The following is a 25,236-nucleotide window of genomic DNA, read 5'->3' on the forward strand; positions in this document are numbered from 1 at the left end:
CTCAAAATAGCAATAATTGACCAGATGCATTCAGTGTGTGGATAAGTACATATAGGATCTGGAATATCTGCAAATCACTGTTTTAGACTAGAGACCAAACGCACCCAGCAGAATGCATATTCGCAAATTATTATTAACTTCCTATTATGTAAGCAAAAGTAATATGAAGTATTATTTGCCCATTGGCAGGGCTAGTAGCCAGTTTGCAAAGAGTTAAAAGCGCTCGGCGGTGTTAAGCGCTCGGCCAGTGCTTTCTTGCCAGTTACCACATTTAAAATGTAATAAAAAAAAAAGATAGGTTATGCTAGTCCATATGATTCCCATATTAGCATAAGAGAGCAGCTAGTGATGTAGCATTTATTGATGGGGACAGGCCTCCTGTAAAATACTGGGTAGAAACTTATTAAAATTCAGTATCGGTGTGGGCAGGTCAATTTGGAAAATGGGTGGACAGGTCAATGTGGACAATGGGTGGACAATGTGGAAAATGGGTGGATGGTCTATAAAATTCTCCTCCCAGGCACCCACCCATAAGCAGTTCAACAAAGGGGGCACTAATAGTTGTAAAAACATCATGCACCAGGTGATTCTTCATTGTACCGGTGTCACATTTGAAGTATTGTGGTAGCAGACAGAGTGTCATAATAAGCCCTGCATATTTTTTCTTATCTCTACTTACCACACTCCTCAGTAAAGTATGTTTAATATATGTGTGTGACTGGAGATGTGTGTTAATGTCGAGGTATGGGTTTGTGTGTATGAATGTAGATGTATCTATTTGTAAAGAGTAAAAGTAGATCTGACATAAATATCGCTTGCAGAGTTCACATACCATGGAAAAGAAAGTCTGAGCGCAGGACTTATTTTTGTGTATTTATATTAACATCTTGATTGGTTATCATCCCCCAACAAGAGTGGTTTGTCTACTAGACAAGATTAAACATGTATTTTAAATTACACACAACATATTAAATCAACTACATGTATGTACATGACAGTTGATAAAGTGTTAGAGTAAAGTGAGGTGTGTTCAGAACCCACTTAGAGTATCCCTAGCCTTCATTACCTTCCCCACCCTGTCGTCTCACAAGTATTTTATTTTTTTTAAATGTATATTTTTGTGAATTTATCTAGGATTTAATGTAGATCGCATGTGACTTATGAGATTTGTGTGTATTTTTTTGTACCAAGTTGCATGTTATTCAATAAATATATTACTTTTAAGGATACACATTGTGGAGATGATTTGGAGCTTACTGATTACTAAGTGCATTTTTTGGGAATTGTGGTAAAGATGGAATTTGGAACTATGGAACCATCTCCACTAGCCCAGCAGTGAATCTCTCAGCTATAGTAAGCAACCACGGTGCACTTAATTATAATTTTTTTATACTTTATCGGAGTTGCAGCATAAAGGCGATGTGCAGAGGAGATTTTCCACTCTGTGTGTTTTTTGCTTGGTTTTATACATGTATGTATATGTAATATGTATTGTACATTACATACAAACAGCTACCCTAATAACTAAGGAAAAACTTAACACTAAAACTAGATTAAATAACAGAACACCTTAACTGTAGTGCATTCTCGTCTGTAATAAATAAAATAAAAAAACTCCTAGAAGCTCCCACTGTATCCTTATCCACACAGAGCCATTGAAACAAGATGGAGGGAACCTGTCTGGCCTGTAGGAGAGCAGGAAGTAAGAGAAACGGAAGTAAAACCATCAGGAAGAAAAGCATACTGTAAATAAAATAGCTATTCCTATGTAAATTAAGACTAGTAAGATTCAATACAAAATAAAGGATTACATTGTGACACAGCTATATCACCTTGTGTTGTATTTACCTCTATTCTGGAATTGAGTGCCTCAGTCTTGGCTCCCTGTCAATCATAGCTGCAAATCTGCTCTTTTCTGTCAATTAAAAAATTACCTTTGCATCTGTCAGTCAGTCATCTGTCAGTCAGCATAGAAACAACCACACAACTTAATAGAGTCAGAGATAGTCTGTTGACAGGAGAAAATATAGTAAGCAGAGAAGCAGAAAAAGGAAGAGAGGAGAGGAATTATCAAAATGCTCTGTTTTAAAAATAGATGCAAAAATGTATATGAGGAGTCACCAATCAAATGTGTCTGCTGGTTTCACTGGTTTCCATAGTGATTGCCTTACTTGTAGCACCTTAGTAGAGAACACTTCGATAAATCTCCCCTTTTTTCTGTATCTTTTCCTCCAGTGCAATATGTGCCCTAGATGTGCCAAGACAGAACCGGTTTGTCATATCAATTGCTGCATCTTTCAAGGGACACTATAGCCACCAAAACAACTATAGCTGAATAAATGGATATATATGCAAAAAAGAAAAAAAAATATTTTTTTTATTTTTTGCATATATATCCATTGACTCAACTTTTTTTTTTTTTTTTTTTACAAATTTTTGTAATTGAGTGCGGTATTGAATTAATAGATTTTTTTGTATTATTTTGAGGCTGTTATGGGGAACACCTCCAATACCAGCACCATTTAGTAGTAAAGTGCCAACACATAGTAAGGTTTTTTTAAGCTGAATAAAGCAGTTTTGGTGTATAGATCATGCTTCTGAAGTCTCACTGCTTAATTCTCTGCCATTTGGGAGTTAAATCACTTTTGTTTCTGTTTATGCAGCCGTAGCCACACCTTCCCTGGCTGTGACTGACACAGTCGGTATAAAAATAAAATGGTTTAATTTTCAATCAGATGTTACTTTAAAAAATGTATTTCCTGCTCTGTAAATTGAACGTTATTCACTCACAAGGCTCCTGCAAGACTAGAAGGCTATTAACAGATCAGGAAATGAGAAATTCTCAATTAAACAGAATTTGCAATAAAGGAAGTGTAAACATTAGATGACCCTTTGCAGGAAGTGTTTTAGAAGGCTGTGTAAGTCACATGCAGGGAGGTGTGCCTAGGGCTGCATAAACAAAGGGATTTAACTCCTAAATGGTATAGCATAGAGCAGCGAGACTGCAGGGACATGATCTATACACCCAAACTGCTTCATTAAGCTAAAGTTGTTTTGGTGACTATAGTGTCCATTTAATACACATTAAAAATTAAAAGGACCATCTCTTTATTCACGGTGTAATTTCCAGAGAAGTGACACTTCCATATAAGCCTATTATTTCCAATATTTTGTACGTCACAATCCATGCTCTCTTTATTTTACCGTAATATCTCTGTATATGTTTTATGGTACTTATTATAGCCATGTAATTTATAACACAAAGTGCAGATGTCATGTTGGGTTTATACTTTCTCCAGACTTGCTGTAAACAGTACGGTCTGTTAGAGCTTACTTTATTTGTTCATTTTAGCTAGTGCAATGTCTTGTCATGTGAAGCCACTTGTTATTTCAATAAGGTTAATGAACTGGCTGGATTTTTTTTTAAGAGGGACAGTGTGCAGGAAAGGCTTCTCCGTACTCGAGCTGCAAACAGGAAATGTTTTGTTTTTACTACAAGAAGAATGATCGTCAGACAAACTTTCATCTGCACTGACCACATTTAACGTCTGAATATTCACACTTCTCTGTTTTAGGCTTGTAAGTGTCAAATTTGTAAGAAACCTTCTAGACTATTTTTTTTTAAATCAAGGAATCAACAAATAAAGAGACAACAAGTATCTATCGAAAACATCACAAATGCAACAGACTTTATAAATGGGTAAACGACAGATGCTTGAAGAGAAGTTACAGAAAATGTCAAAATAATTTTCTCACAGAAATGGTTGCGGATGACATCCTTTTTTGGAAACGTTGACTGTCCACTTCGCAGGACAAGATTATGTGCTTTGGGAAACAAACCAGTGCAGAATGCAATGTCATGAGGATCAGATCACTAATCTAATAGATTTTATCTGTTCATAACTCTAAACTTACAGAGTAAAAGGAACATTCTTTAAAAAAGTTTTGCAGAACTTTGCCTGATCTGCAATGGATTGCTATGTTACAGGATATTTGTCTCTATTTACAGGTAAGATACATGACATTTATTTAATATTCCATAACGCCTTAATATCGTGCCTTCTTTGTATATAACATATATAGTTTGCCTTCTGTAAAAGTTATATTACTTTTTTTTTTCATTTGCAAAATGTTAGATTATTTTGTGCTGTTTTTAACGTTTGCTGAATTACTTTTAATGATGAATTGATTTATCCACATTTTACGTTGTACAGTTTTTCAATAGTTAGACATTATATTCACACAGAAGCAGGCAAGTCATGGGAAATTTTTAACAACTTACAGATCAGGGGATTTGACATATTAAAGACCAGAACAAATTGGGTATTTTGTTTATTGCTCATTCATAAATTTTCCATAATTTGTTGCATTTACGCATATTATATATGGTTTTTAAAGGACAAATAGGACTTTCACTTGTATATAACTAATCACCAAGCATAATGTACACTGGAAAACAACACAATGAAAAATGCTCTTTAGTTACATGACTTTGTCAATAATAAAAATTTCTAAATGCTTAAAAAACAAAAAAACAAACTCAAAATTGTTTGACTTGAATGTCTTAATGTGGTGAGTATCACTATTATTTTCATCTAGTTTAGGCAGCGATTCATACATTGTAAGAAGCACATCACATTTTGAAAACCAAAAATTCTCACAAATTATATTGGTCTGAAATCCATCATTGAGTGTTTTTCTCAGAATGGCACAAGATTTTAGAAATAAGCCCTATAGGAGTTTAGTGCAAATAAGGTAACCATAACCAGGAAGTAACAGGACCCATTGTCTACTTGAAAAGCCAGGTGGATGTAACCAGTATCATTTATAAAAGTGTAAATTTCTATTGAAATCTGCACTTTTTACAAAATGTAGAAAATAATTTTCTTAAAAAATAAAGCTTTTCAGCAATCTAAAGTGCCTTAGGGGTCTGGAGTGTCCCTTTAAACATATTTTATAATGCTCACAATAGGAAAGGCACTCTCTCCTCCCTGGACTGGAGGCTAACCAAAGCTGTTTGTGAATAAACTATTTATTAGATAAGCCCCTGTTGAACAGTGAAGTATGAGATAGGAACTGTTTCCTTCTAGAGTGGGAATTATGGGATAAGTTATGTCTCTGAAGACCAGAATGAGATGCTCCAGATTGGCCTGTGGTGCCAAAAAAGAGAGTACCAGTGGGAAATAAGATGATTGATGGCACGGGGACAGCCATTAAATGATGATTTTATTTATAGATCATGTTAGAAGGAGGAAAACATTATTTAACCCCTCAGTGACCAGCCCACTTTTCAATTTTCTTACTGTTTGGGACCAGGGCTGTTTTTACATTTCTGATGTGTTTGTGTTTAGCTGTAATTTTTCTTTTACTCATTTACTGCACCCACACATATTATATACTGTTTTTCTCAACATTAAATGGTCTTTCTAAAGATACCATTATTTTCATCATATCTTATAATTTACTAGAAAAAAATATGATGAAAAAATGTAAAAAACACACTTTTTCTAACTTTGACCCCCAAAATCTGTTACACATCTGCAACCGCCAAAAAACACCCATGCTAAATAGTTTCTAAATTTTGTCCTGAGTTTAGAAATACCCAATGTTAACATGTTTTTTTTTCTTCTAAAGTTATAGGTCAATAAATACAAGTAGAACTTTTTTATTTCCAAACCATTTTTGAAGTTAGTGTTTTTTTTTTTTGTTTTTTTTTAAACCTAATGTATTAAACTTGGGGTATTTTGATTATTTTCGTGCTCTTTTCATGCAAGCATTTTACCACCAATCCATGCCAAATTTTAAAAAAAATAAAAAATAATAATTGGTGATTTTTTTTGACACACATAGCAATTTAAGAATACATGTACTGAGAAGGGACACTCCAGGCACCCAGACCACTTCTGCCCATTGGAGTGGTCTGGGTGCGAACTCCCACTACCCTTAACCCTGCAAGTGTAATAATTGCAGTTTTTTATAAACTGCAATAATTACCTTGCAGGGTTAACTCCACCTCTAGTGGCTGTCTACTAGACAGCCACTAGAGGGCACTTCCTGCTTCATAGCACAGAAAACCTGTGCTAGAGCGTCGCCCAGTTCCCCATAGGAAAGTATTGAAAAGCATTTTCAATGCTTTCCTAAGGGGAGCTCTAATGCGCATGCGCGGCATTGCCACGCATGCGCATTAGGTCTCCCTGGCCGGTGGGCGGGATCAGTCTCACCCACCGGCCAAAGTAATGCAGAGGAGGAGTGGCGGCGGAGGAAGAAGCAGCGACGTGGGACATGTCGCTGCCTCTGGTAAGTCACTGAAGGGGTTTTCACCCCTTCAGCAACAGGGGATTGGGGGGTGGGAGGGAGAGGTGACCTGCGGTGCCAGGGAAACTGATTGTTTTCCTGGCACTGGAGTTTCCCTTTAATGGTTACTGCCAAGGAACACCCACATATGTGTTCAGCAACATCTCCTGAGTACAGTGATACCCATGTATAGGTGTGATTGGTTCTATGGGGGCTAAAACACCTTATTTGGACGGTGTGCATTCCAGTTTTCCAACTTGGAATATTCACAGCTAGTCATCATGCACCCATGTCCTATTTGGGACATTTTTGAAGCCGGCCAATGTAATTTACCCCTATCAAACCATATTTTTTTGAAAAGTAGAAACCCTAGGGTATTTCAAATGGTGTTTATTTTTCTCTCACCTTGTACTTTATGCATTGATTCTCAGTTTCTGTTATGTGTTACTGACAAGGAACACGCCAATATGTGTTCAACAACATCTCCTGTGTATAACAGTGCCCCCAATGTACAGGTGTTATGGGTTTTGCAAACTTACAGGGTTCAAATGTAGGGCTTTCCACTTTTTCATGTTTGCACATTGAAATTTTCCAGATTGGTTTTCTGGGCCTATGTTGCCTTTGAGACCGAATAGCAGCCAAGGAATGAAAACTAACCATTTGTAAAAGTAGACAACCCACAGTATTCAAAATGAATATGTCTAGTCTTTTTTAGTAGCCACTTAGTCGCAAACCCTGGCCAAAACTAGCATTTATATTAGTTTTTTTTGCATTTTTCACACATAAACTGCCATTTCACCGATTATATTATCAGCATAATACATTTAGCTGCTTTAAAACACTCATATTTGTGTAGAGTGATATCTCACAATTACAACAGAACCTCAGGTACAGGTTTTATGGTGATTTGGAAAGTTACAGGGTCAAACATAAGATTTGCCAATTTTTGTTTTTGTAAATTGCTATTTGCCAGATTGGCTATGTTGCCTTAGAGATGGTATGGCAGCCCAGAAATGAAAATGAACCCCACCATGGCATATCATTTGAAAAAGTAGACAACCCAGTATTCAAAATGTCCAGTCTTTTGTAGTAGCCACTTAGTCACAAACGCTGGCCAAACTTAGCATTTTTATTTGTTTCTTGCATATTTTTTTTACACAAAAACTGCACTTTTACTGGTGATTTCATCATTGTAATACATTTTACTGTTTTAAACATGCATATTTGTGTTCAATAAACTCTCCTAAGTATAACAATACCCCCCATGTACAGGTGTTATGGTGTTTTGGAAAGCTACAGGGTCAATATAGGGCTTGCCCAATTCAGTTTGACAGATTGGCTCTTTTAAAACGGTCACATGGCCCCTGGGGGTCCTAAATAGAGGGGGGGGGGGGACTGTCTGGGCTGAACCCAGACAGTCCCCCTCAGAAGAAGACTGCTCACCAGCGGGGAAACTGAGGTGCTCGGTAAGTACATGGGGAGGGAGAGAGGGTAGGGGTTAATTTGTTTGAAATTTAATTAATAAATACATTTTGTAATTATTTTTTTTACTTTAACTGAGTGCCTCGACCCCTCAAGGCTCTCTGTACAGGCAGAGCACCGAAAGTCTGCCTGATGGCTTCTAATGCTTTGCTCTACACTGCTGGGAGCCACGTGCGGCAACCTGGAAGTAATCGCTCCAGGGGGAGCGATCACTTGGGTGCCCAGCAGTGAGGGGATTTATTGTACGATGCCTTGACATCGAGGCATCATGCAATACCCATAGAACGGCTGGAAGCGTTCATGATCGCTTCCAGCATTCAAATTAGCCGCGGATGTATGAGGTATGTCCGCAGTCCTTAAGTACTGGTTTTTTTTTTTTTTTATTTTTTTTTTTTTTTGCAGTGCATATGAGGATAACATACAGGCATGTGGTACCCCAAAGGCATTCCACTTGCATAGTTCAAAACATAGATAACAATGGGGTATAAAGGAACATTGCACAATTTTATATTTTTTAAAGACAAGAGGATCAAGTTTGGAGCATGCTAGTTAGGTAAGTATAGAAGTCGCGAGTGTATATATTGTGAACACGTTAATCAAACTGGTCAGACTAAGAACAGCTAGCTATGCCGTAAAGCGATATAAAACAGTGAGGAGGCAGCGTCAGCACCGCTTAAGATGTAAAATACATGAATGATGGTCGCCCATTACAGGCTTTAATCTGCCTCTGCCGCCTCTTGGCCCCTACCTGCTTCACCTCCTCGTGCTGAGCGCGGGTTTGGTGGGTTCTCCGCCACTCCAGCCTCTCCCAGAACGGCTGGAACAGAGCGTCTAGTCGTTCATGCAGGGGCTGAGATGGTGTTAGCTCAGCTGTGAGGTCTGTGTCCGCCATTTTGTGTACGCTTGCCCGTTGGATTGGCAAGAGCCTCTGGTTCTCGCCAGTGTTCGTCGTCTTCGTGGTCGTGGATTGCATGCTTGTGCGGACCGGGATAACCCCCACCGGTCCCGAGGGGGGGGGGGGGGAGGCCCGATGCTTCGGGTGCTTCATATTTTGGTGGGCCGGGAGAGCGGCCGTCTCTCTCCGGCCCAGCATGATGTAGGCCTCAGGCCACCGGTCTGGCTTCGCAGTGGGCATCGAGTCGTACTTGGTATCCCCCGGTACCCCTGTCTTCAGGTTACACAAGTAGGGTGAGTTGGGGTACCGGATTGTTTGGTTTGCCGCTGATTTTCGCCAAAAAACTGAATCAGGCTCAGGAGCTCACTGAAAGCGTGGCTGTGCTGCTCCCCAGTCAGGCCCCGCCCCCCTTAAGTACTGTTTTTTGTCGAACATACCTCATACGTCCGCTGTCACTAAGGGGCTAAAATATGAATGCTTCTCCTCATTTTTCCTCTATTGGCTACTTATAGAGTTAAACAGCGCCTATCAATGTACTACAAAATATATACATAATATCTACATTATGTGTATTATGCAGTACTATGATTGGCCAATTTGTATGCCCTTTTTTGTTTGCATCTCTTTCCAGAATGTTTGTCCATGAACAATATTCAGATGAAACAAACCACAAAATGAGTGTCAAAGCCCCAGAATGAAAATTCTTTATCAGAAAAATGGTTTGCCAAACTGAAATTTTCAGCTCTGTACAAGTCTAGTTGCCACCTACTCTGCTGCTGAAAGTTGATGTCACTTCTCACATTTCTCACATACTTTATCTAACTTTGACCCCCAAAATCTGTTACGCATCTACAACCGCCAAAAAACACCTGTGCTAAATAGTCAAAATTTTGTTCTGAGTTTAGAAATGCCCAATATTAACATGTTCTTAGCTATTTTTGCAAGTTATAGGGCTATAAGTACAAGTAGGACATTGATAAATACAATGCTAGAAAATTAAGTTCTCTTCATTTTCGGCCTGGGTTGTCAGACAGGTCCCTCAATTTTTCAGCCTGGATTGCCAGACAGGTCCCTCAAATTGCAATCAATAAAATTACTTAATTATGTAAAAATATTACATAAATATGCACGTAGAATTTAAATATATAGACATATTTATATATTTGAAGTCTATGTGTATATTTATGAAATTATTTATGTAATTATGTATATGGATATATATATATATATACATATATATATATATATATATATATATATATATATATATATATAGAATATCGGATGTCCCGCACTCAATTTTCCGGTCTTGTACTTGCCTCGGTGCTGCCTCAGCCGTTAATGTAAACAAATAGAAAGGAGTGCACTCGAGAGGGCTTCTTTGAAAAAATCAATGTAGTTTATTTTGCAAACGTGCAAACATTCAGAAACGATCAAGTCGACGTTTCAGTCCACGAAGGACTTTTATCAAGACAGTGAATAGCGGGAAAAATAGTGATTTAAATACGGTAGAGCAGAGTTTTGATTGGAGAGTGAACTATACGAAAAAGAGGTTGTGACGTAATCAGTGCTATGTCAGAGGTCAGAAAACGTTATCTCAAAGTAGAGAGATTAACCCTGTGAAGTGTGAATAGTGAATGGAAAGTAAACAAATGGATTGCCGAGATGTGGAAATTCCCATACTCGAACATCCTTAAAATACAAGGAAGATCTATAGAAAAAGGAGGATAAGGGTGCCACCCCAACATACAGATCTTATAAGAGATCTAAAAAGTAAGTATATATAAACCAACATAGTAGATATCAGTGAGGGTAGCAGACCAATCCCATAAAGGGAATTCAAGGACCTAGAGAAATGCAGTCATCAATATCGAGTAACATATACGCAGTATACAACAGACTTGAGTTACATAGTCTGTAAACACTAAAAAGAAAGAAACAAAAAAGTTACTATGTTATCCTGATAAGGCTATTTGAACCAGCAACAATTGAACACAACATTATCTTTTCAAAATAAAACAATTCAACGGATTGATCTCATTTAGTCCCCCTGGAGACAGAGTCCCCAGTGTAAAAATCCAAAAGGCTTCTCTCTGGAGAAGCAATGTGTCTCTATCACCCCCCCTCACCAGGGTCGGAACATGTTCAATGCCCATAAATTTCAAGGTTGGTAGTGAATGTCCCATCTCGAGAAAATGTTTGGCTATATGAGTAGATGCAATGCCACTGGAGAGTGCTATTCTGATAGTTGACCTGTGTCCTCTCATTCGTTCCCTTAAGTCATTAGATGTTTTCCCAATGTACATAAGGCCACAGGGGCATGTGATCCGATAAACGACATGTGTTGTAGTACAGGTAATCCGTTGTCGTATCTTATATTCTTTGCCAGAATGGGGGTGAAAAAAAGATTTTCCGGGTGTCATATTGTTGCAAGCTGTACATTTTAAGCAGCGAAAGCAGCCAGGATTCTGTTGTGTATATTGACCCGGGGTTTGTATATCTGTATGGACCAAGTAGTCCCTTAAATTCTTGTTTCTCCTATAGCTTATCATAGGACTTTGCTGGAATATCACAGGTAATGTTTTGTCTTTTCTGAGTACTTCCCAATTATTCCGTAGCTTTTCAGATATATCCCTAGACTGTGAATGATAAGTTTGGGGAAAAGTTAGTCTTGTCTGTGTGTTCTTTGCCGTGGGTCCATCTGTATATATTTGTAATGCCTTAGAGTATGCCTTTTCCAATATAAATCTTGAGTATCCTCTTTGGGTGAATTTTTCAAACATCTCTTGTACCTGTGAAGCAGCCTTAATGGAGTCTGAATTATTCCTCAGTACCCTGATGAACTGGGATACCGGGAGAGATTTGATAAGGTTGGGAGGATGATGACTAGTGGCATGTAGTAACGTGTTACGATCAGTCTTCTTCGTAAACAGAGTGTAGCCCAGTTTGTTGTTTTCAATGTAAATCCGAAGATCCAAAAAGTCCATCTGTTTGTTGTCAATTTGATATGTTAGTCTAACAGGTGAGTCGAGCTGATTGAGTGACTGTAACATATCAAGTAATGTTTGTTCTTCCCCAGACCAGATAATGAAGATGTCGTCGATATATCTGAAATACTTCAAAATATATTGGCCGTATTCTTGTAGGATGTATCGCTGTTCATAGATATGCATATATGCATTCGCATACATAGGTGCCATAGGGGCACCCATAGAGGTCCCCGAGATTTGAATGTAGAATGACTTCTCAAATCTGAAATAGTTTAGTGTGAGACATAGTTCCAGTAGTTCAAGGATATATTCAATTGGAGGCTCAATTTTCTCTTGATGTTGTGATAGTACTTGTTGCATGGCAAATATTCCCTCTTCATGGGGAATGATGGTATATAGACTACTTACATCAATAGCCGCCAAAAAGACCCCTTGTGGAGGGAGTTCAATGGATCTCAAAGTAGTTATAACCTGTGCAGAGTCCTTCACATAAGTCGGTAATGACATTATCAGTTTCTTGAATTTGGTGTCTAACCATTTTCCAATGGGTTCCAAAAGGCCGCCAATTGCAGACACAATTGGTCGGCCTGGTGGGTGCTTCAGGTTTTTATGGACCTTCGGCAGTGTATAAATAATCGGGCACCCCGGGTGGGTTTCAAATAAGTACTCAAACTCAGCAGTAGTGAGGAAGCCTGATTCCAAGCCCCTCTGTAGTGTCTGTTGAATGGTCTTACTGAATTCATTCACTGGGTCTACAAGAGTATACTCATAGACCCTCGTATCCGATAATTGTTTGAGGATTTCTGCCCTATAATCTTCATATTGTAGAATGACTAGTGCACCACCCTTGTCCGCTGGCCGTATAATAATTGACATGTCATTAGCCAAACTTTGTAGAGCCTCTCTTTCGCTTTTGGAAATGTTGGATCTGGACTGTCTTTTATTCATCAGTGCTTCTGTTGTATCAGTCTTAAGCATTTGAGAGAAAGTTTTAAGTGTGGTATTAGAGGTAATGGGGTCAAATGAGCTTCGCAACTTGAATCGTTCAATTTCCCCCTCTTCGGTTTGTTGTTGCCGATTAGAATTTTTGAAGTAGTCTACTAAACTGAGTTTTCTATTGAACTTAAATTGATCGATTTCCCATTGGAATTTGTGAATTCTGGATGTAGGGACAAAAGAAAGACCTTTCTTCAGTAGCATAATTTCTGTATCAGTGAGAGCTCTGGCCGATAAATTGATAATGGGATCTTCTAACGTCTCCGTGGTGGTCGTCCTCTGTGTCCAGTGCCTCTTCCCTTTCTGCCCCCTCCGAGTGTAGTGTTGATGTTTGGAGGGTGCTCTATGCCGGAGTGACCCCCACCGATCGATTCTCTCACCAAACCAAGACCTGGTTCTAAAAAAGATGAATCACTCTGTTCAGAGTTTTTGGAGTAAGCTCTCTCCCTCTGTAAGCTCCTCTGTTCAGAGTCAGACGCCGATTCGCCTGAGGTAAAATCAATCGTAGACGCAATCGGTTTTCTGATGCGGGGCTTATAGGTTCTGTATACAGGTCTGCTGTTATCTCCAGATAGCCATCTGTATACTCTGTGTTCAGAATAGTCTGCCTGAACTTTTGCGAGTTTTTCTCTCTTGAACCTAACCAAATCGTTTTTATAACGTTTCAAATCTTCAGTTAATTTCTGAATCAACAAGTCACAATTAGGTGCCGCTATTGTAGTAGAGTGTGATACTTCATAATCAGATATTTTAAATTTAGTAATTTTTAATTCTCGACCTACCTCCTCAATCACAACCAACATTAAATCTAAGGAACATTTATTTAATATGCCAATCCACTTACGACATACCTCTGGGTTGTTTCTTCCAATGGTAGGGACATTCTTAATCCGAAAGCCTCTGGGTATTTTTTTCATACGATAATAGTCTGAAAGGTAAGTGGCGTGTAGTTCGAGATCTATTTGTCTTTGTTTCAGCTTTTGTAATTCTCTTACAATGTCCCGTGGTTCAGATGAGACAGGTAGGTCCGAGTCCGATTGGGGCCAAAGTATGGCTGCTGCTTCTGCTTCAGAAAATTGCAACACCTCAGCATGATCTGCAAACGCTCCTGCTCTGGTCAAGAATTCCTCCATCAAAGAAAATCCTTGTAAAAAACGTAACTCTCCTGGGTCTGGTGCGTGGAATGAGCCCTGGCTATACGAGCTCTCTTGGGTAATAGAATATCGGATGTCCCGCACTCAATTTTCCGGTCTTGTACTTGCCTCGGTGCTGCCTCAGCCGTTAATGTAAACAAATAGAAAGGAGTGCACTCGAGAGGGCTTCTTTGAAAAAATCAATGTACCGTATATACTCGAGTATAAGCCGAGTTTTTCAGCCCATTTTTTGGGCTGAAAAACCCCAACTCGGCTTATACTCGAGTCAGAGTCTGTATTATGGCAATTTGCATTGCCATAATACAGACTGGGGGGAGAGGGGGGCTGGCAGAGCTGTACTTACCTTTCCTGCAGCTCCTGTCAGCTCTCTCCTCCTCTGCGCCGTCCGTTCAGCACCTCGGTCAGCTCCCAGTGTAAGTCTCGCGAGAGCCGCGGCTCTCGCGAGATTTACACTGTGAGCTGACAGAAGAGCAGAACGGATGGCGCAGAGGAGGAGAGAGCTGACAGGAGCTGCAGGAAAGGTAAGTTACAGCTCTGCCAGCCCCCCTCTCCCCCCCACTGAACTGCCACTGGACCACCAGGGAAGGAGAGCCCCCCTCCCTGCCATATATCAAGCAGGGAGGGGGGACGAAAAAAAAATATAAATAAAATAATAAAAAAAAATTCATAATAAAAAAAAAAGGGGTATAAGGACCACTATACGAGGGGGGGGGTATAAGGACCACTATGGGAGGGAGGGGGTGGGTTAAGGACCACAATGGGAGGGAGGGGGGTATAAGGACCGCTATGGGAGGGAGGGGGGGTATAAGGACCACTATGAGAGGGAGGGGGGGGGTAAGGACCACTATGGGAGGGGGGGGGATAAGGACCACTATGGGAGGGAGGGGGGGTATAAGGACCACTATGGGAGGGAGGGGGTATAAGGACCACTATGGGAGGGAGGGGGGTATAAGTACCACTATGGGAGGGAGGGGGGATAAGGACCACTATGGGAGGGAGGGGGGGATAAGGACCACTATGGGAGGGAGGGGGGGGGATAAGGACCACTATGGGAGGGAGGGGGGGTATAAGGACCACTATGGGAGGGGGTGGGATAAGGACCACTATGGGAGGGAGGGGGGGTATAAGGACCATTATGGGAGGGAGGGGGGGGGTATATGGACCACTATGGGAGGGATGGGGTGGGATAAGGAACACTATGGGAGGGAGAAGGGGGATAAGGACCACTATGAGAGGGAGGGGGTGGGATAAGGACCACTATGGGAGGGGAGGGGGAAGTAAGGACCACTAGGGGAGGGGAGGGTAAGGACCACTAGGGGAGGGGTGAGTCAGGACCACTGGGGGGGGGAGTGAAGGAACACGGGGGTGGGGAGGTAAGGACCACTGAGGGAGGAGGAGGGGAAGTCAGGACATATGGGGGGGGGAGGGGGCGGCAAAAAATGTTTTGCCTACGGCGGCAAATATCCTTGCACCGGCCCTGCACACACTGCATTCACACACTGCATTCATGCACACACACACACTGCATTCATGCACACACACACTGCATTCATGCACACACACACTGCATTCATGCACACACACGCTGCATTCATGCACACACACGCTGCACTCATACACACACACATACGCACACACTGCATTCATTATACACACACTGTAAATAAATATTCAATTAATATATATTTTTTTAGGATCTAATTTTATTTAGAAATTTACCAGTAGCTGCTGCATTTCCCACCCTAGTCTTATACTCGAGTCAATAAGTTTTCCCAGTTTTTTGGGATAAAATTAGGGGCCTCGGCTTATATTCGGGTCGGCTTATACTCGAGTATATACGGTAGTTTATTTTGCAAACGTGCAAACATTCAGAAACGATCAAGTCGACGTTTCAGTCCACGAAGGACTTTTATCAAGACAGTGAAGGACTATTTTTCCCGCTATTCACTGTCTTGATAAAAGTCCTTCGTGGACTGAAACGTCGACTTGATCGTTTCTGAATGTTTGCACGTTTGCAAAATAAACTACATTGATTTTTTCAAAGAAGCCCTCTCGAGTGCACTCCTTTCTATTTGTTTATATATATATATATATATATATATATATATTATATATTTCATATTATTTTTTATTTATATATACATAGATCTATATATAATTTCATTCTAAGTGTATTTTGAGATATATATATATATATATATATATATATATATATATAAAAATACAGCTAGAATAAAATTACATATATTTATATAATATATTTTTTAATTTATTATTATTTTTACATTTTTTTTATATTTAATTATTATTTATATTTAAAAATAACTATATATATATATATATATATATATATATATATATATATACACACTATTGTAATTTTACTGTTAGAGTTTAGAGCAGGGAGTTCAGGCAGCCATGTGACCGCTCTTTCAGAGCGATCACGTGGCCCGCGGGGGCCTAATTTGCCAAGGGAGGGCTGTCTGGGCAGTCAAACAGTCCCTACAGACTGAGAGGAACACCAATCGCCTGCGAGGGAACAACGGCGATCGGGTAAGTATTAAGGAATACGTACGTACGTTTTTGTACAATTTGTGACGGACGTACCTAGTATGTCCGCGGTCAGGAAGGGGTTAAAGAAACACTGTAGCTTTATAAATACATATCTGATGCGAGCATGACATCCCAGTATGGTAGGGTATGAGAATCAGGAATCATCTGGAAGCACAATCCTGGCTCTTATACCCAGGGGGCTTGGAGATGTGGCTTGAAGCTGTGGTTCCAAGCCTTCTAATTACTAAATATGTAGTTATGGGGCCACTAAGGAGGGGGTAACAACTGTAGGCATTGCAAAAACTTAACTTAGAGCAAAGTTGTTATAGTGAGTACAGTGTTCCTTTAATTACATAATATGCCAGAGGGTGTCTCCCTTGCCATATTTACAGTATAGAGTTAAGGATCTACTTCACAACATGCATCTCTAGTTACACAATAGCATCTCCCAGACCTCGGAATGTAGATTTTCTTTTTCCCTCTGATGTGCAGCATTATAATTATAAAGTTTCAACTTTGCACCTATTTTAAAACCAAGCGTAATCTAACCTCTGCACTTAGACCAGGAAAATGTATACACTGACATAGGGGTGAACATTTTGGTCACCATAATAACGTAATATAAAGAAAGTTGTTGTGGTGCCTGGAGGCCGATGAGTGCTCTCTTATCTTAAGGGGTTAAACTGTTCTTGAACGATTTACCCCCAAAGTATGCCCCAATCCCCTCCAGCCCCAATCTCCAGGTCTCCCCAGACAGCATCTGGCTTTTGAATCTGAGGTATGTATCTTTATTTTTTTATGAATGGAGCACTACCAATTGGCTTAGCATGTCTGCTGACTGGTCTAGATAATCAGACGTCCCCCTGCCTGGTGACACTCCACGCTTTCCGTAACTCAGTTATTAAAGCTGGATGTCCCAGGCCCCCCTTGCCCCCTTAAATATAATACATTTTTACCTTTTTTCCAGCCTGCTGGTGCTGGCTCTGCTCCTGATTTGCCTTCTTGGCTGACATTATCAGAAGTGGTGATCTCAGCCAATCGCAATTGGATTAGCTGAGCTTGTCAAGTAGGCCAATCAGGTGCAGAGCCAGCACAAGCCAAATATAGCTCTGGCCAATCAATATCTTCTCATAGAGATTAATTGAATCAATGCATATCTATTAGGAAAGTTCAGTGTCTCCATGCAGAGGGTGGGTACACTGAATGTCAGTGCAGCATTGCCCCAGGAAGCACCTCTAGCAGCCATATGAGGAGTGGCGACTGGAGATATCCCTGGGCTGTACTGTAAACACTGCATTTTCTCTGAAAATACAGTGTTTACTGCAAAAAGCCTGCAGGTATTGATTATACTCACCAGAACAAATAAGCTGTAGTTGTTCTGGTGATTATAGTGTCCCTTTAATTGTCATATTTCAGCAGTCAGAAAGGTAACATTAAAATGTGAAAATAATTATGGCTTCCGCAAGACAACTGGTAATATAATTTCAGATATGTTACATTCTGTGACAAAGTCAGATTGTAATTTTAAATAAGGGGCACTAAATCATTATACATTGTCAGGTAAACCATAAGGGATGTTCTGGGGTCAGAAACAAGAAGCATTGGATAAAGTTTAAACTTACTTGGACGAGAGTCAAGATTGTTAAACTGATGTGGCAACTCAACAGTAACAGAGAATAGGAATAATTTGTGTGTTTGAGGCCTAGACTGATCTGGTAGTCTATAGGCTTGGTCTGTAGGCTTGGTCTGTGGTAACATAGAATGTGACGGCAGATAAGAACCATTCGGCCCATCTAGTCTGCCCAGTTTTCTAAATACTGATATTAGTCCCTGGCATTATCTTATAGTTAGGATAGCCTTATGCCTATCCCACGCATGCTTAAACTCCTTTACTGTGTTAACCTCTACCACTTCAGCTGGAAGGCTATTCCATGCATCCACTACCCTCTCAGTAAAGTAATACTTCCTGATATTATTTTTAAACCTTTGTCCCTCTAATTTAAGACTATGTCCTCTGGTTGTGGTAGTTTTTCTTCTTTTAAATATAGTCTCCTCCTTTACTGTGTTGATTCCCTTTATGTATTTAAATGTTTCTATCATATCCCCCCTGTCTCGTCTTTCCTCCAAGCTATACATGTTAAGATCCTTTAACCTTTCCTGGTAAGTTTTATCCTGCAATCCATGAACCAGTTTAGTAGCCCTTCTTTGAACTCTCTCTAAGGTATCAATATCCTTCTGAAGATATGGTCTCCAGTACTGTGTACAGTACTCCAAGTGAGGTCTCACCAGTGTTCTGTACAATGGCATGAGCACTTCCCTCTTTCTACTGCTAATACCTCTCCCTATACAACCAAGCATTCTGCTAGCATTTCCTGCTGCTCTATTACATTGTCTGCCTACCTTTCAGTCCTCAGAAATAATCACCCCTCAATCCCTTTCCTCAGATGTTGAGGTTAGGACTCTATCAAATATTCTGTACTCTGCCCTTGGGTTTTTACGTCCAAGATGCATTATCTTGCACTTATCCCCATTAAATGTCAGTTGCCACAACTCTGACCATTTTTCTAGTTTACCTAAATCATTTGCCATTTGGCTTATCCCTCCTGGAACATCAACCCTGTTACATATCTTAGTATCATCCGCAAAAAGACACACCTTACCACCAAGACCTTCTGCAATATCACTAATAAAAATATTAAAGAGAATGGGTCCAAGTACAGATCCCTGAGGTACCCCACTGGTGACAAGCCCAAGCTTCGAATATACTCCATTGACTACAACCCTCTGCTGCCTGTCACTCAGCCACTGCCTTACCCATTCAACAATATTGGAATCCAAACTCAAAGATTGCAGTTTATTGATAAGCCTTCTATGTGCAACAGTGTCAAAAGCCTTACTGAAATCTAGGTAAGCAATGTCTACTGCACCACCCTGATCTATAATTTTAGTTACCCAATATAGTTTACAAAGAGAAATACGTTCTGAAAATGGATCTCACAATCACAGCTAAATAAATAAATAATAACAGCATCTGGGAAATAAGTTCAAGTCCGGTCCTTCCATGTGACAGAGCTAGAATAAACCATATGGCATATTACAGTGAGACTGTCCACAATGAGATGTGAGATTACAAATGCAATGTTTTGTTTTCCCTTAGGATTTTTTTCTCTTTCTTTCTATCCAAAAATGGTTTTATTCATCTGTTTGCTTACTTTTTCACTCCATATTTTTTATGTTTCTCCCTCTCTCCCTAACTTTTGTTTTTATTATTTTTATTTCATTTATATTATCTATTTTTCCTTGTCTGATGATTCTGATTCCCACTTGGGTGTAGTTTACACTTGACTTGCCACAGAGGTTGCTGGGCACAGAGAAATGTACCTGTGGTCAGTTCAGAAACCAACTCAGCTCCTAGAAGTGAAGTTAACCAGGTTAACAGAGCAACCTGGGCCACTCTACCCAGGGCCGGTGCAAAGATTTTTGGCTACACAGGCGAAGGTGAATTTTGCCGCCCCCTCCCCCCCCGACACACAAATAAGATGTATCTTTAGCGGTGTCCCGTATCCAGCCTTTTGAAATCCCCATTTAGTGTATTGTATATATTAGTGTGTCTTACACCCTCTTGTATATGTCTCTTACAACCCCCATGTGTACCCCCTCCCAGCCCCTCTGTATGTCTTTCTTTCCCACAGCTCTTTTCTGTGGGTCTCTCCCCTCAGTCTGTTTTTTGTGTGTCCCTCTTCCCCTCGGGGCCCTTTATGTAACTTTTCTCTCCCAAGCCATATAGACATAGATATATAGCTACACACACATACAGGCACATAGTCACAGAAATATTCAGGCACACAATCAAACAAACACAGTCATACAATCAACACATACAGGTACACAGACATACAGTCATACAGACACACACATATAGATAAATAAAGACACAGTTATACAAACACAGACATACAGAGACATGAAGATGCAGGCATACAAAGACATACAGAACAAAGCATACAGATGCATACAGGCATGCAGAGACATATATACACAGAACAAGGCATACAGAGACATATGGATACAGTCATACAGAGACATACAGACACAGGCAGAAACACACGGACACAGTCATATAGAGACATACAGACACAGACATAAATACACTTTCATACACAGACAGACATAGTCATACAGAGACATGCAGGCACAGGTATACAAAGCAGGGGCAGATCCAGAACCTAATCGTGGGTGGGGGGGCTGGTAGTGAGTTTTAGTGGGGTAATAGGGGCTCTAATTGAGGAGTTAGGGGCTGTAGTTGAGAGTTAGGGGCTGTAATTGGGGGCTTAGTAAATGTAGTGGGGAATTGGGGCTGTAGTAGGGGGTTAGGGACTGAAGTAGGTTGATGGCTGCAAGTGGGAACAGGGGCTGTAGTGTGGGGGATATGGGCAGCAATTGGGTGAGAGGGGCTGTAGTGGGGGTAATGACTGTAGTAAGGGAATAGGGGCTGTACAAGGGAGTGGAAGGGATGTGAAGTAAGGGAGTTAGGGGCTGTATAAGGGAGTATAGGGGCTGTGGTGGGAGAAAATGGGCAATGTGGTTGGAAACGGGCAGTAGAGGGGGACACAGGGGCAGTATGGTGTGGGCACAGGCTGTAACGAGGGACACTGAGGCAATAAAGTGGTGTCACAGGAACAGTATGGTGGGGGTAAATGGGAAGTAGAGGGGGGGACGGGGGGAACAGGGGCTGTATAGGGGTAGGGGAAGTAGAGGGGGGAGACAGGGGCAGTAGAGGCGTGTGAAAGGGGGGCAGAGGCAGGGTCTGTAGAGGGAAATAGAGGAGGCACAGTGGATAAAGAGGGGGTCACAGAAGCAATAGAGGGGGACATGGGCAGTATAGTGGGGACAGGGGCTGTAGAGGGGGGCATGGGCTATATAGGGGGCGCATGGGCAGTATGGTGGGGTAGAGGCTTTAGAGGGAAATAGAGGGGCTGTAGACAGGGCAGGGGCTGTAGATGGAAATAGAGGGACTGTAGAGGGTCAGTATGGTGGGGCAGGGGTTGTGGAGGGAAATAGAGGTGCTGTAGAGTGGCACATGGGGCAGTAGAGGAGGACAGGGTCAGTATGGTGGGGGCAGGGGCTATAGAGGTGCTGTAGAGGGGCACATGGGGCAGTATGGTGGGGGCAGGTGCTATAGAGGGACGTAGAGGGGGCATGGGCATAATGGTGGGGGCAGGGGCTATAGAGGGAAGTAGAAGTGCTGGAGAGGGGCACATGGGGCAGTAGAGGGGGGGCTGGGGCAGTATGGTGGGGACAGAGGCTATAGAGGGGCTGTTAAGGGGCAGGGGTAGTATGGTGGGGCAGGGGCTATAGAGGGGCAGGGGCATAGAGGGGCTGTAGAGGGGGCAGGGGTAGTATGGTGGGGCAGGGGCTATAGAGGGGGCAGGGGCAGTATAGTGGGGGGCAGGCGCATAGAGGGGGCAGGGGCAGTATGGTGGGGCAGGGGCTATAGAGGGAAATAGAAGTGCTGTAGAGGGGGTAGGGGCACTATGGTGGGGGCAGGGGGAGTATAGCGGGGGCAGGGGGAGTATGGTGGGGGCAGCGGCAGTATAATGTATAGTGGGGGAGGGGTAGTATGGTGGGGCAGGGGTAGTATGGTGGGGGCAGTATAGTGTATAGTGGGGGCAGGGGCAGTATAGTGGGGCAGGGGCAGTATGGTGGGGCAGGGGTAGTATAGTGGGGCAGGGGCAGTATAGTGGGGCAGGGGCAGTATGGTGGGGCAGGGGTAGTATAGTGGGGGCAGTATAGTGTATAGTGGGGGCAGGGGTAGTATGGTGGGGCAGGGGCAGTATGGTGGGGCAGGGGCAGTATAGTGGGGCAGGGGCAGTATGGTGGGGGCAGGGGCAGTATGGTGGGGCAGGGGCAGTATGGTGGGGGCAGGGGCAGTATGGTGGGGGCAGGGGCAGTATGGTGGGGGCAGGGGGAGTATGGTGGGGGCATGGGGAGTATGGTGGGGTAGGGGCAGTATAGTGGGGCAGGGGCAGTATAGTGGGGCAGGGGCAGTATAGTGGGGCAGGGGCAGTATAGTGGGGCAGGGTCATGGTGGGGGCAGGGGGAGTATGGTGGGGGCAGGGGGAGTATAGTGGGGCAGGGGTAATATAGTGGGGCAGGGGGAGTATAGTGGGGCAGGGGCAGTATAGTGGGGCAGGGGCAGGGGCAGTATAGTGGGGCAGGGGCAGTATAGTGGGGGCAGGGGGAGTATGCTGGGGGCAGGGGCAGTAGAGAGGGGCTGCAAAAAAAAAACAAAAAAACGTTTTGATTTACAAAATAAAATAAAAGTAAACATACTAAAAGTTATTCCCCTTCCCCTCCCAGGGGCTTACCTTGGGCCAGGAGGGAACCTTATCCCTGGTGGTCGGCTGGGACAGGCTGCACTGGAGGCTGGAGGCTGGAGGCTGGAGGCTGGAGGCGCAGTCAGGACCGCTGGGGAGTCTGGGAGCAGTAGAAGTCCCGCCCCCTTCTGACATCATCAGAGGAGGACGGCTGACTTCACTGCCAGGCTCCTGCTGTGTGCTGGCTGCAGGGAGAGAGGTGAGATTAGAAATCCGAGTCTCCAGCCAGGGGCAGGGGATTTGGATTTTTGCGCCCCCCTCCTCTGGCGCCCTAAGGCGGCCGCCTGTGCCGCCTTATGGACGCGCCGGCCCTGACTCTACCGACAAGAAAACAGCTCCCACTGCCGGGATGCAGGCATTAATTTACTGTTTATGGGTCCACTTTTAACACCTGTTGCTAAGAAGAATTTAGGATTAACTTCAGTCCTAAAAGGCATACCCATGAATGCGTAAAAACACACGTCTTAAGCCCCACAAACTTACCCTTACCCTGAGCAAGTTATTTTTTTTTTTTATCTTAGGAGAAGATATTTTAGGACAACGTGTGCAATTCTAGGAGAAGAGTGCTAAATCATGAGATAAATGGTATTGGTTTCTATGCTTATTTAGCTCCAGAATAGCATAAGTGTTTTTTTCCTCCCATTTTCAACTCTACACCCATATAAAATATTTTAGCCTTATGACATTTTTAAAAGAGTTGATGTTTCCTTGAGAAATGTTTATTTTGAAAACATTCTAAATGTCTACTGTAATGTCTCTAAGGAATGTTAAAAAAAAATAGAAATGTCTCAATATTATTTTATTAAAGTTAGAGTTTCAGCTGTACGAAAATGAATTTTGGAGTGAATCTACTGAACAGAGTATTATGGAGATTTAAGTCAGAGAGTTAGAAATTCAATTTTAGCAGGGATAGATTTCTCTTTCAACATGTGCATGTTGTCTATTATTTATTTACCAGTATTTCTTTGTAATTGAAATTAGAGCAATACACTGTTTAGTAAATACTCAACATCACTATTTAGTAAATCATCAACATTTCATAGAGCAACACTGATTATGCATCTAATGTCCAGTATGTTGCTAGACTTGTCAATGCTAGACTGCCGAACGTCTCTACCGTGGCACCAACCCTCTTGATCGCACTTTCCTGTGCTGTTATGCTTTCTGATAGTCGGTCTGTCTTTAAACCTACTCTAAAGATAGTATTGTTCAGGGAAGCCTACCATTCAACTCAGTAACTAATGCTTTCCACTTACTCATAAATCATCTCTCTCTGTACTAACATCATTCTCACCCTGGCTGTTCTCACCTCCACCTCCTGTTTCACAGACTCCAGCCACCTAGATTGCAAGTGCCTACAGAAATAGGGCCATCCTCTCCTCCTGTATTTGTTTGTCAAATGTTTTATTGTCTCTTAGTTATATTTAGTGTATTTTGTAACTTGTACCATTGTACCCAAGAACAGGTCTGTAGAATGTGATGGGCTTTATATAAGAAGTATAATAACAAATCCTTTTCACCAGTGACGAACAAATCAAATTCTCGTCAACACCCCCAAATAAAACGTTCCATCACATAAATCCTAGACTGAGCAATTAGTTCGGGCGTAGATTAAAAGGAATTTGATTTGTTTGTTTGCAGGCAAAAAATATTTTATAAAAATATTTTATACTAATTGTTACAATCCTTTTGTTAAGTGATATTTATATAGCAATAGTTCAGTAGTATGGCATATTCCATAATACAAATGCAGTAGGAATGATGGTATATTCAAGATATATATTTTTTTAAATGTTAACATTATAAATAGGTAAAGAAAAAAATTTAAACAAAAATATGCATTCAATTTTAATAATTAACATGATGTACAGGCTCAGTAGTAAATTCATCTAAAATAACCCAAAAGCAAAAATAAATAAATAAAAAATAGAAGATTCAGAATTCACCGATTTAAAGCCTAAACTGTATTCAATCAGATTGTTTTATTTCTAGTAGTGATGTCCCGAACTGTTCGCCATGAACCGTTCGCCTGCGAAAATAGCTTGTTCGTGGCGAACGCGGCAGGCGAACATATGCGATGGTCGGTCCGCCCCCTATTCATCATCATTGAGTAAACTTTGACCCTGTACCTCACAGTCAGCAGACACATTCCAGCCAATCAGCAGCAGACCCTCCCTCCCAGACACTCCCACCTCCATGACGAATAGGGGGCGGACCGACCATCGCATATGTTCGCCCGCCGCGTTCGCCACGAACAAGCTATGTTTGCCGCGAACGGTTCCTGGCGAACAGTTCGGGACATCACTAATTTCTAGCCATCCATATTACATATATTAGAAATACACAGATGACAATAAACTAATGTCAGCCTATTGTTTACAGTACAGGAAATATGTTAGATGTTTAATAGTTAAATATTTCATTTTCTTCAAGGTATTAATAAATATGTGTATTTTGGATGCCAATAATTTGTTTAAAGCCAAAATAGCCAAATC

At 41.5% G+C, this 25,236-nt stretch overlaps 1 protein-coding gene across 1 annotated transcript in view; it reads left to right on the forward strand.

The window, feature by feature from the left end:
* Positions 1-3,673: 3,673 nt before the first annotated feature.
* Positions 3,674-25,236, forward strand: part of ITGA1 (integrin subunit alpha 1) — a 179,270-nt gene continuing 157,707 nt past the window's right edge. The window contains exon 1 of the mRNA XM_063454028.1: positions 3,674-4,009. Within this exon, the coding sequence (XP_063310098.1) occupies positions 3,970-4,009 (40 nt within the window). The 5' untranslated portion in view covers positions 3,674-3,969. The remainder of the gene's footprint in view (positions 4,010-25,236) is intronic.

Source organism: Pelobates fuscus, chromosome 5, assembly GCF_036172605.1.
Source record: "Pelobates fuscus isolate aPelFus1 chromosome 5, aPelFus1.pri, whole genome shotgun sequence".
Taxonomy (NCBI): domain Eukaryota; kingdom Metazoa; phylum Chordata; class Amphibia; order Anura; family Pelobatidae; genus Pelobates; species Pelobates fuscus.